This window comes from Aythya marila (genome assembly GCF_965140915.1).
Source record: "Aythya marila genome assembly, chromosome: 2".
Classification (NCBI taxonomy): Eukaryota; Metazoa; Chordata; class Aves; order Anseriformes; family Anatidae; genus Aythya; species Aythya marila.
Genome location: NC_139043.1, coordinates 109,900,446 through 109,913,594, shown reverse-complemented (window position 1 = coordinate 109,913,594; position 13,149 = coordinate 109,900,446). Strand labels below are relative to the sequence as shown.

The following is a 13,149-nucleotide window of genomic DNA, read 5'->3' as shown; positions in this document are numbered from 1 at the left end:
TTTTTTATCTTCTGAAATAGATTTTAAAGTGAATAAAGGAATTGTGACCTGAACTCTGTCCTCTCCCCTCCTCTCTTGACTGAGAGGCTTGGAAAATATAACAAAGGGTAAGACTCCTGCTTAGCTTCAGTGACTGCATCTGAAGTGTCCGTGTTCTTTGGTACTGGTTAGTGTACCAATATAAATGTACATCTGCTATACCTGCTAGCTTTAGAAACATCAAAGGCATTTTTAAAATTGTGACCTATTTAGTTTCAAGGCTTATGTTTAAAACCTTTCAGCTAAATTAAAAGTTAGAAAATAGTTGAACTAAACATAGCTATGCAAGCTTAAGCTATCATATTTACATACACACAATCACAGAATAATAGACTGATTTGAGTTGGAAAAGACCTTAAAGATCACCTAGTTCCTGCCCCCTGCCATGGACAGGGACACCTTCCACTAGACCAGGTTGCTCAAATTCATACACTATGACTGTTTCAGTTACATAGTCACAATCCAAATTTTCCACTGGACACTACTTAAAAAAATAAAATAAAATAAAAATAAAAAATGCATATAAAAAGGAGCTCATGATGAGGAACCTTCCTGATACTGCAAGGCCTTTAAACTGCAAGGCCTTATACTTCAAGGCCTTTAAACCTTTACAGCTTCCATTTAAGCTACTGTACCAGCAGCAGCTGTGCTGTTTTGCTGTTTTTTGTGAGTTTTCAAAAAGTGAAGCTCCTAGTTTGTTATCAACTAAACTGGCTTCCAAGACTGAGAGTGGTTCCATGAGACAGCCTGTACCCACAGTATTTTACAACCTTATAATCCAAATAGGGTGGGTGCCAAAAATAAATAAATAAATAAATAAATAAATAAATAAATAAGCAAGCCTATTGAGAATGATTACATACTTATTACCTGAACCTGTTGTTTTGAAGAGTAATAATTCGAATGGAGCAAGCCCATAATACCAACAGTTTAACATTACATATAATAAAATGCTAGCATTTCTTAATTTTAGTATTCTGTACAGTAAAACAGTTGTAACACTACCACACCTGATGAATTTTGAGTTCTGATTTTTGAGTATCTCCTCTTTGGAGGCAAGTGCTCTACAGTGGTTACAGACCTAATTACACTCTCCTGAAAATTATCTCTTTCTTTGTCATCTCTCAACTTGTCCATGGCCCAAAAGCTTCCTCAGTTTGTCCTACCCTGCAAACTCATTTATTTGAACTTATGAAGTTTCCGAGTCCCTTCCACATTCTTCTCATACTATTGCTGGTATCACTTTTTCAATGTGATTCCAGACTTGCATTGAAAACACACAGTGCTCCCCAGTCTCCTTGACAGTACACTTCAGATTTTCACCATCAGCTCTTACCTACATTTAGTGTCTCATAATCTTTCTTTAGGGCCATTCATGCATTACCTATTCCATTTTACCATCATCCTTATTTCACTCTTCACATCCATGTCCTGATTCACTTTCCCCTTCCCTAACTGCTATTGCTAGTTTTATTTAGATTTATTTTTTTTTTTCTTCTAAAAATGCAGTTTATTCTGCAAAGTTCCAGAGTCTTTTCCAGACACGGGAGCTGTAAGGCTTTTCAGGGCAAGACCAATACCTTCTTATTGCTCTGTTCAATGAGCAAACTAATGTGTTAGTCCTTATCTTTGTTTTCAGAAACAGGTAATCTATTTTGGCTAAATTACTGAAGGAAAAAAAAAAAAATCATATGTGCTAAGAAACTTGTAATAAAGAAGTTCAAACAATTAAAACTTGGCAAAGTTACAAATGAATAAAAGTATGGAGTTTTTATGACAACATTAGTTAGGAGTTACTGATATTAGTTCCACCCACGTTACAATTAGATAGGATCATGAGTCTGTCCAACTTTATCGACAGATTTCTTATGACTTTGAATTTTTGGCCTCCTGGCTCTCAATGAGCTCAAAAACATATTAAGTAAAATCTAAGCTAAGCAATAGTCAATGAGGTAGAAAATTAGATAGCCAAAATGAGTAATTCCCTTGAGGTGAATGATTAACGAAGGATGGCGTCTATAGCTGTCCATCCACATCTGCCTGCCCAGGTACTACCGTGTGGTGGCTTGGTGTTCCTGGTAGTGTTCTACCACTTGACAGTGGCAAATCAGCCAAGACTGTAATTGGTGTTCCTTTGCAACTTACTACTCTATGTCCAGCATAACAACCTCCAGGAGAGGGTATGTGGACAGCTGGGATGACCATTACACTATCCCTGTCCAACCCAGTCCCATAGAGAAAGATTTTCAGTGAGGGATGCTGCTGTTACACAGAGAGATTTTCTGATTAGTTTTAAGTGTTCACTGGCTACTTAACTTTGTTTATTTTAATTTTACAGTAGTTTAAGTGCTGTGTTTTCCTATGTGGCACATTCTGCATATTTCAAGATCTCTTATTATATGTTTTGACAATGTACCACTGCAGGAGCATTTTGACAACAAGTAAACTTGACTTGATGATATTATAACAGTACTGCTATAAATTCTTGCTTTCTGAAGTTCATAGGAACTAAAGAGGCTTTTGCTGCAATTATATAAATACTCAAGTGGAAGATCTAATTATGATGATTATTTTTGAGACAAGTTATTGGTGTTTGTTTTCAGTAAGTGCTGAATTCCTATACACGAAAGTAAGTGCTCTGGAAAAAGATAAATGTGGTGAGGTGAGGACTGCAAACCATGACCAAGGTATCTCTGATGGCTTGAATGTCCTAATTCATGTAGAGTACGCCACCTTCCTTCAGTGGCAACTATTTGAAATAGTTTATTTTTTCTAATATTTTTATTATTTCTTAACCTGGAGAAAATTAATGCTCTAATGGTGTCTTTAGAGATGACTTTGTAGATAAGATGATACTGAAGCAGCAACTGCATTAATCCTTGGGAGTTCCCTATGCCATAGCTATGCTGTCCCAGAGATGGTGAATACATACATCTTAATGTTGACCCCTGAAATGTATGAATCCATGTTGCTATAGGAATACTTTTTATGCAGAAAAGCCACTGTTGGTTACAAGATCTGGTAATTGAAGCTGGGTTGCAGTTCAGACTTCAGTATAAAGCAGTAAAATGGTCACTTAATATAATTAACTTAAATAAACCTTTTTATTTTTCCAAATTATTCCTTGTATCATTTGTGATTAACTTGGTTATTTGAGTTCATACCTTAGAATAAAAAGGAAATAAAGTCTATGAAGAAAGCCCATGATATTGAAGGATATCTGACATAGGTTACCTGACATAGCAAACAATGCAAAATTTGTCTAAGCTGAAGTACAACACAGAGATTCCTTGGCCCACTTTAAATAAGAAACCTGGGGTCTGGCTCCTACAGAGTTTCTATATAGAAACTTCTGATTTTTTTCTGAGATTAGATTTTGCCATTTTTTTCAGTTATGCTTATCTTGTTCAAGCTATATCAAGGTATGCTAGAGACTGTGATTCAAACAATAGCATATGAGCCACAAACATGCCATATCTGTTGAAAAATTCTGTTTTGCATTTTCCTTGGTATATGTGAAAAATATCAGTCAATTAACAAAATGGAAATATGTACAACTTCATGAAAATGTAAACTGGAAGAAAAACGTATTCAAGACAATGCTATAATTGATAAAATTAAAGTCTTCTGTACTAAGTCTGGTATCATGTCCCTCCATCATGTAATCTGGTTATAATTATAATAATTCATTGTAGTTTATTATTATTATTATTATTATTATTATTATTATTATTATTATTATTATTATTATTATTATTATTATTATTTAGGTAGGACTTGTGGGGAAAATACAGATTTTTCTGATTTCAATGTGAATGATTGTTTTTCCATTAGGAACTTTGAAAATTAATGTAGGATTTGACATGTACATATACAGAGGTATAAATCGTATGTCAGACAGGAGCTGAAAAATCTCTGGAAAATATTTGGTGTTATTTTATCTCTGTTTACTGAAAATCAATGCCTACCAGAATAGAATTATCAGTTTTAAATTTATCAAAATTTAAATGTTTCCTTTTTAAAGGATAGTATAATACTGTTTTTCATTTGGGAGAATTCGTGAGAAAATCATTAATAGATTGCACTCTCCACAATCACATAATTATTAACATGTAAAAATGTTGTATTTTTACTAAGGGCATAAAAGTACTGAAAGCATTTCTAAAAGAATTTTGAGACCTTAGAATTCTTGTACATCAGTGTTTTCCATGCTTTTTTTTTTTTTCCTGTACCTTTTGCTAAAATGGTAAATGCTGTTATACAAGTATCCTTTAATACCTGTATTCAAAACACTGCCCAAAGAACAGAGCAGATCAGAGTAATCAGAGTAACAAAAACAGTTATTTTTTAACTTTTTTTTTTTTTTTAAGTCAATAGGGCTACATTACCATACAGAAATGGAGGGATGGTTCTGTTGTTGGTTAGACAATATAAATGTGTTGTTATGTTGTGGTATTGCCTTTATAGTTTATTAGTCTGTATCTGAGACAGTAGAGCTAGGATTAGGGGGGGTTTTGTGGCTGAGTTTTGTGAAAACAAAATCCAGTTCCTAAAAAAACACAGTTAGCCCAACCAATTTCACTAAGTATATTTTTCCATTCCCCCATTCCCTTATTACATATGCTGCATATATTTGTTTAGTTGTGGATATGTATAACTGAAATGTACAAACAGGTATTTAAAAGATGTTTAGATGTAGAGCTTAGTGACATGATTTAGTGGAGGACTTGTTAGTGTTAGGTCAAGGTTGGAGTAGGTGATCTTGGAGGTCTCTTCCAACCTAAATGATTTTGTGATTCTGTGAGTTTGTAGATTTATTTCATTGTGTGGTAATAATGAATTTCTCCACTTTCCCTATCTGTGAATCACTTTATCTTAGTTTGCACCAATCCAATTAGTTTTGCTTGTATAAGAAAATTTTAGAAACCTTTATGATTATTTATATGTATATATATATATATTCTTATACACATATAAAGATATTGCCACGTGATTCTGAAGTCTCATTTCTCTGGACCTCATAGGGCTAGATGTGTATTTTCTTATACTAGCTGTCAAATAAATGTCCTAAATCGGGGATAAGACATAGACAAAACTTGTATTAAACTTTTAATTAAACATTACCTTACCTTCTTTTTAATTTGAAAAAGTATGCTAACTCGTTGAAGAAGTAGAAGCATTCTTGTCTTTAGCTTAATTGTACAAGCAGTTCCCAAGGACCCTGCAAATGAAAACCTCCCAAGTGTTTACAATCAATTATTTATTTCCTTACCTCCCTGATCAGGCTGGTAAAATGCATTTTATTTTACTTTTAACTATTTTACTTTATTTAACTTAAGTGAAATCAAAAGATGCAATTTGATGTTGAAAGTCTTACTCCTAACTACTTGCATTAGGCATACCGCCAGAGGCATGAAATTTGTTTGACTGGAAATCAGTTGCCTTGGCAGAAGAATTGCCAGTATCTCTTTTATAAGGAAATTCTATGGTGAGAGATAATGGAGAGAAAAAGCAGAATGCCATGGGAGATAGTCAGAGAATTTCTGTTTGTCTGATGCAAGGAACTGTTTTTTAGGTAAAACTGAGAACTTGGTCTAAACCATGTAATACTGTTCATACTGCCTCCAGAGGAGCTAAAAATATGGGGATATTTAGCCCCCATTTGGGCTCTCACATCTGTGCTAAATTTATTTATTTTTTTTCTTAGCAATATTCCAGACTTTAACCCAGAGCCAGCCAAATTTTTCTGTTCCAGTTTGCTGTAGAGCATTCCCCCCCCAAAAAAACAAAACAAAACAAAACAAAACCAAACCAAACCAAAACAAACAAACAAAAAAAACCAGTCCACTGATGGCATTTAACGTTTCTATTCTCAAACAATTATCCTGTAGTACTGCTTTTTGCCTCTGAAAGATTATGTTACATTGACCTTTTCTTTTTTTTTTCTCTTTTGCCATTTCCTTTGGTTTGCTTTTGCCAAGCCAAAACAGACTGGGTTACTCATGAAGTCACACTGTGGGTGTTAGTTTGTGGGGGGCACCAGATAATTGTTAGTGCAAACAGTACTCAATAAATAACCAGGAGTCCAACATACATTCATTCAGTTAATACTGCCTTGTGGCTCAGTGAATCTTGAAAACCTCGATGTTTATACAGTGAATCTTAATTGAGCTTGCTGATTACAAATGCTTGCAATTAATATGATATGTTATGACTGGCAAGTAAATGTTCTTGTTTTAACCAAAATAAAATGAATAAAACATTTAAAAACCTTGTTAGTTACTAATTGCCAACTTCAATTCTTTTAAAGCATGAGCTTTAATAAGAACTGGATGTCTCAACAAAATGTCTAATAAAAAAGTGCACGTTTTGCTGAGTTCAAACTTCATCTCAAACCAGGTTTCTGAGCATCTTTCAATCTAAATTAGTTTATTAAGGCTGCAATACTCTGCAAGGGTTATGTAGATCCTCCTTGGTGTATTGAACTCAATGAGGAAAGCTGTTCCCAACTTGTGTTGAAAGTTTTCAACAGTTGAGTCCAAAATGTTAATATAGTAGATGACTTAAAACATTAGGTTTACTGAATGTATGTAATTCTGTTTTCAAATGAAATATAATGGAAATGGGCTGGAAAACAGTAACAGAATAGGGTATTATTAACCTGTGGTTAATGGCTCCTTCAGATTCCTGTGCTGTGTGCATGCCTCTGAAAAGTGTTCCAGCATAAAATTCTCTGTGGCAAGCTGGGTAGAACAAAGATGGCTGCATGTAATGTGCGTTTAAAATAACTTCTCTGATTCCCTGTGTTGTTGTTTTTTTTGCTTTTTGCTTTTTTTTTTTCTTTCCCTTAAAACACAAAGGACCAGCATGTAAGGATAATTCCTAAGCTGTCTTTCCCTATTTACAATAGAGTTGGTTTTGGTTTTGTTTTACTTGTTGCTATAAAAAAACCTTCATTGTTATACAGAAGTGTGTTTAATTTCCCAACACGCAAAGAAATGACAGATAAGATTTCCTTTAAACATCGCCAAAAAGTGGAGCACAAAAGATTTTGGTAATAAGAAAGCTGGGAGAAGGACATTAAAAGGCAAACATGTGGTTTATTAGTGAATGGCTGTCACAATTGGTTGCAGAATGGGTATTTATGCCTTTGAAACTTGGTTTTAGTCTATTTTCCAGTTAGCAATTCAGACAATGCTCTGACAATAAGAATTCTTGTGACTCTAGATAGTCTCTGTATACATAAATATATGGAGGAAAGGCCATGACTTAAAATACTTTTAGACTGCCTTTTTTGCAAAGTAAACTTCTTCCGAGTTCAAATTATAGAATCACAGAATCATAGAATGGTTTGGGTTGGAGGGACCTTGAAGATCCCCTAGTTTCAGGGACACTTCCCACTAGATCAGATTTCCCAGGGCCTCATCCAACCTGGTCTTTAACAATTCCAGGGATGGGGCATCCACAACTTCTCTGGGCAACCTTGTGCCAGCACCTCACCTGTAAAATTCCTTTGAAGATGAAGACATAACCTGAAAGATAGCTCTCAGAGTCACACTAAATTGTGTTTGTTAATACATCATCTCTCCATTAACTTAATTTTGCATACAATATTCTATTATTTGCAATAATGCCATTGAAAATGAAGTGCTTCCTACTGCTTTCTTAGTATTTTGCTTGGCTTGTGGTATTCTGAAGACTGTCATGTGCACATGAAATATTCTTTTTGTTTGCTGTCTTATTATATTATATATACTGGAGTATTCTCCAGTCATGGTGAAATTACATCTATTATACTACTGGAATATGACCTGATTTATTACAGGAAGATCTGAGCATAGCTCAAGTCTTCAGTGCGTTATCCTAAATGAAGCTTTGTCTCTGAAGGTTTCCATTGCCTTCAACTTTACCATTATGTTTTAGCCATTGATTTCCCTTTAGAACACAAATGCCATAGTAATATTGCACAGTATTTATTTATTTATTTATTTGTGGTGTTGAATAACTGCTTGTTCTGCCAAGGGGGTGTCAAATTCTGTTCCCATTCTGTCATTCATACGTTACTTCCGTTACATCTATCAACAGAGATGAGCTAAATAAGTTTGGTAACTCAGTTTTTGAGGAATTACAGAACGGAAATCATGTAGAAAGGAAGGAAAGTAACATTTTGAAGCCTGCTTGTTTACATTTCCTTGATTGCATGCCCCAAACCCTTTCAGAGGAAGGCTCATTGCTATTCAGCCATTCCTTCTCTTTGAATAATACACATTGCTTGTGCTTCTCTCTGTGCTTACACACCCTATCCTGTCCCAACACTGCTTCTTTTCCTCTGTACCTCAGCCTTTGAAGGTCACTGCCAGCTCCTTTCTCACCTTCTCGGATGCAGTTTGTGCCAACCTATGTGTGAGAAAGGACAAAGGCAAACCAAATATTGAGGCCAAAGGAGTTTCTGTGCTGGTAACCAGTGGTCTGTCTGGGTGAGACTGAAGGGAGCTCCTCAGAGAACTGGAAAGGTTCTCAGCTGAACACGGCTGTGATTTGAAGGTAAGGGGATTGCTGAGGTTAGCCAGAGGCAGACCAAGGGATATCTGTCAGCAGTGGGTTTTGCAATTCATTGTTTTAAAAACTCTTTGGTTTTAAAATTGTTTGGTTCTGTATTTTCTGCTTTTTAAAATGTATTACAGGAGGAGATAATAACCAATCATTAGAACATTTTAGCAGTAAAATATCATAAAATTTATTTGTTATGTATGATATATACTCCTGTAATTTAGTAATCTAGAGAGTTTATTCAGAGTTGAAATGTGGGGGGAAAAATGATGTTTCTAATGTAATTTATGCTTGTGTGTACTGTTACTTGCATATCAACAGTTAAAAAAAAAAAAAAGTTGATGGACCGAAAAAGAAACATTGGTAATGGGCTTGATTTCCACTGTGAGCCAAGCCACAGGCAAGAACCAGTTGGAAAAATAGTGTAATATAGAAACAATGGCAGCCATATTGCAAAGATCAGTGACTGAGTGGTTGAATGCCTGAAAAAAAAAAAAAAAAAAAATGGACAGGGAAGGGGAAAATGAAGAACTGCTCACTGTAGGAGAACATTGAGTTCAACACCATCTAAAGAACCTGGAGGTGCACACGTCCATGGGACCTGATAAGATTCATCCAAGGATGCTGGCGGATGAAGTTACTAAGCCTCTGCCCATCATATTTGAAAAATTTTTGTAGTCTGTTGAAGTTCCCACTGACTGGAAGAGGGGAAACATAACCCCCATTTTTAAAAAGGAAAAAAAGGAGTTCCCAGGAAACTACAGGCCAACTTCACCTCTGTGCTCAGAAAGGTCATGGAGCAGATCCTCCTGGAAACTATTCTAAGGCACATGGAAAACAAAGAGATGACTGGGGACAGCCAACATAGCTTTGCTGAGGGCAGATCATGCCTGAAAAATCCGGTGGCCTTCTACATCAGGGTTACAACATTGTTGGATAAGGGAGGAGGAACTTACACCATCTACCTAGGCTTGTGCAAAGCATTTGATACTGTCTCACATGACATCCTTGTGTCTAAATTGGAGGGACATGGATTTGGTGGATGGACCACTTGGTGCGTAAGGAATTGGCTGGATGGTTGCACTCAAGGAGTTGGTTCAATGTCCAAGTGGAGACCAATGATGAGTCATGCTCTGTAGGGATTGGTATTAGGACCAGTGCTGTTTAACTTCTTTTTTTGCGGCATGGACAATAGGATTGAGTGCACCCTCATGAAGTTTGCCAATGACACCAAGCCATGTGGAGCAGTCAACACATTGGAGGGAAGGGATGCCATCCAGAGGGATTTGGATAGGCTTGAGAGATGGGCCTGTGCAAACCTCATGAAGGCCAAGTGCAAGGTCCTGCATCTGGGTCAGATCAATCCCATGCACAAATACAGGTTGCAGGGAGAATGGATTGAGAGCAGCCCCGAGGAGAAGGACTTAGGGTTGTTGATTGATGAGAAGCTTAATGTGAGCAGGCAATGTGCTCATGCAGCCCGAAAGCCAACAGTATCCTGGGCTGCAGCAAAAGAACCATGGTCAGCAGGATGAGGGAGGTGATTCTTCCCCTTCACTCTGCTCTCATGAGACCCCACCTGGAGTATTGTGTTCCCCCAATAAAAGAAGAACATCAACATATTAGAGTGAGTCCAGAGGAAGTTCATTAGGGTGATCAATGGGCTGCAGTATCTCTGCTATGAAGACAGGCTGAAGGAGTTGGGGTTGTTCAGCCTGGAGAAGAGAAGGTTCCAGGGAGACCTTATATCAGCCTTCTAATGCCTAAAGGGGTCTACAGAAAAGCTGAGGAGGGGCTCTTCATCAGGGAGTGGAGTGATAGGGCCAGGAGTAACAGCTTTAAACTAAAAAAGATGTAGATTAGGTATAAGGATTAAATTGTTTACAGTGAGGTGATGAAGTACTGTCACAGGTTGCCTGGAGAAGCTGTGGATGCACCATCCCTGGAGGTGTTCAAGGCCAGATTGGATGTGGCTTGGGGCACCATGGTCTAGTGGAAGTTGTCCCTGCCCGTGGCAGGGGGATGGAATTAGATGATCTTTAAGGTCCCTTCCAAAACAAACCAATCTATGATTCTACGATCCCATGATTTTATACAATCTCCCAAGTCTGATAAGACTACAAGAAAGACAAGGATCTCCTGGAAAGAGTTCAGCAGAGGGCAGCAAAAATGTTACAGGGCCTGGAGCATCTTCCCTATGAGGAAAGGCTGAGAGACCTTTCTGTTCCGCCTTGAGAAGAGAAGACTGAGAGGGGATCTTATCAATGTTTACAAATATCTGAAGTTTGGCAGACAGTGGGATTTGGCCAACCTCTTTTTGGTGGTTTGTGGTGATAGGACAAGGGGCAATGGTCAAAAAAATCTATCACGGGAAGTTCTGCACCAACATGCAAAAGAAATTCTTCACTTTGAGGGTGATGGAGCATTGGAACAGGCTGCCCAGGGAGGTTGTGGAGTCTCCTTCTCTGGAGATATTCAAGGCCTGTCTGAACACCTCCCTGGGCAACCAGCTCTAGGGAACCTGCTTTGGCAGGGGGGTTGGACCTGATGATCTCTTGAGGTCCTTTCCAATTCTGTAATTCTATAATTCTGTAATAAGAAAGACTTAGACCTGTTGGAATGAGTCCATGAGTCCTGAGGATGTCCATGAGGATGATCAGAGGGATGGAGCACCTCTCCTGTAAAGAAAAACTGAGAAAGTTGTGGTTATTTAGCACAGTGAAGAGGAGGCTCCAGGGAAAACATGTAACAGCCTGTAGTACCTAAAGAGAGCCCACAAGAAAGTTGGAGAAGGACCCTTTATCAGGGAGAGTAGTAATAGGACTTACAAGTAAAAGAGCATAGATTTGGATTAAATATTAGGAATAAATTTTTCACTCAGAGTGTGGTGAGGCACTATAACAGGTTGCCCAGAGAAGCTGTGGATGCCCCATCCCTGGAAGTGTTAAAGACCAGGTTAGATGAAGCGCTAATCAACCTGATCAGGAGGTGTCCCTGCCTATGGTGGGGGGTTGGAACTAGGGGATCTTTAAGGTCCCTTCCACCCCAAACCATTTTACGATTCAATAAAACTCTATGAGTAACATTTCTTTGGAAACCAAAGATATTATTTTACTGGGGAAATACATGTTAGGAGAGTATTTGTTGTATTTTCTATTTTATCTATGTGTAATTTAGAATATAAGGGAAAAAATGAAGTGTCACCAAGGTGATCAGCAGGTAGATTCACCATGTATCAACAGATAGTGGGAAGCAGTATTTATAGTTTGAAGACTGCCTTGCTGAAGGCCAATAGTTTTATTTGCCATGACAGCCTGCAAGTCATAGGATAGAGAACTGGTTTATAGGTTTTGTATCTCCAGTCATTGAATGAAATGTCTGCTTTGCCCAGGAAGTGTTTCCTGGAAATGTTATTGGCAGATATATGAGCATTTCTGTTGCTGAACCAACAGTAGGACACTGTTATTATCCTCTGTTAAAAAGCCTGTTCCAGTAGCTTTATCTCATAAAAAAATGAATGCATAAGTGTGCATTGGGATGAGTACATGTTAGGTAGAGGCCTAGCAAAGTAATAATCACAGGATTTGGTGTGACATTTTGCCAGTCCTCACATATATTCCTGACTTTTTTAACATTTGTTTTTTCAGCTCGTAAGTATTTCTGTTTTTAACACACTGTTAAATGACACTGGCTCCCTGGGACAGATTATAAATGTGAGACAAAGGTATTGATGCTTGATTGTTTTTATTTGTGGGAGAAAAGAAAAACAAAACAAACAATCTTTCATGAGAGAGAGGGCATTCTGAAGAGCAACACTTAATTGTCTCCTTCTGAAGTGTTACTTTCCAATGCGCCCCTACTTTTGAAAATAAATGAAAAATAAACTCACACTTGGAATAAGAAACGTAAGTTTCTATGTCCCATGAGTGGAAGAAAATTGTGGGAGCATGAGAATTCCTCTGATCATACTCAGTGAAACCAAGTTGTGTACTTTATAAGAAGCAGGAACAATTTTAATATCTTATACTTCCTAATCCTGTTGCAACTTTGATCATTTCTCTTTTTACGCAATGACTATAACGGGACCTGACAAAGGGTAGATCAGTTGCACAGCTCAGATAGGTAACTTCTATGTTTTGCAATATCCTTTTCATTCTAATGATATCTTTCTCTCTATTTTAGACAAATATCACTTGCTGTGTCATAGCACATGGATTTCAGGACCGCCTGTGAAGAGGTAGGATCAGATATTTTTCCTTTCAAACAACAGTAGAATCAAAATCAATGCACTTTTAGTCCTTTTATTATGCAAAACACTATCTACCCTCTTTTTCTGAAACGAGAGGAATTATATAATCAGATGTAAGTTATGCAGTTGATCGCTTCATGGTGGCAGGCAGACTTTGTAGCAGAACATGAAAAATTTGCCCAGGTATATTCATCGCTAGCCTTCACCTCTGTCCACTCCAATTTACTTCTTCAGGCACAACATAGGTGCAAGTATTTATGTTTTATGTCAGCTTTGCTCTTAGTGACGTGTTTATATCTGAAAGTATGTAC

General features: G+C 37.2%; 1 protein-coding gene across 1 annotated transcript in view; it reads left to right on the top strand.

Moving 5' to 3' along the window:
- The window catches only part of SNTG1 (syntrophin gamma 1), a gene marked incomplete at its 3' end in the record, with an annotated part of 342,385 nt that overhangs the window by 159,919 nt on the left and 169,317 nt on the right, over positions 1–13,149 (top strand). The window contains exon 2 of the mRNA XM_082753438.1: positions 12,772–12,826. Within this exon, the coding sequence (XP_082609564.1) occupies positions 12,800–12,826 (27 nt within the window). The 5' untranslated portion in view covers positions 12,772–12,799. The remainder of the gene's footprint in view (positions 1–12,771; positions 12,827–13,149) is intronic.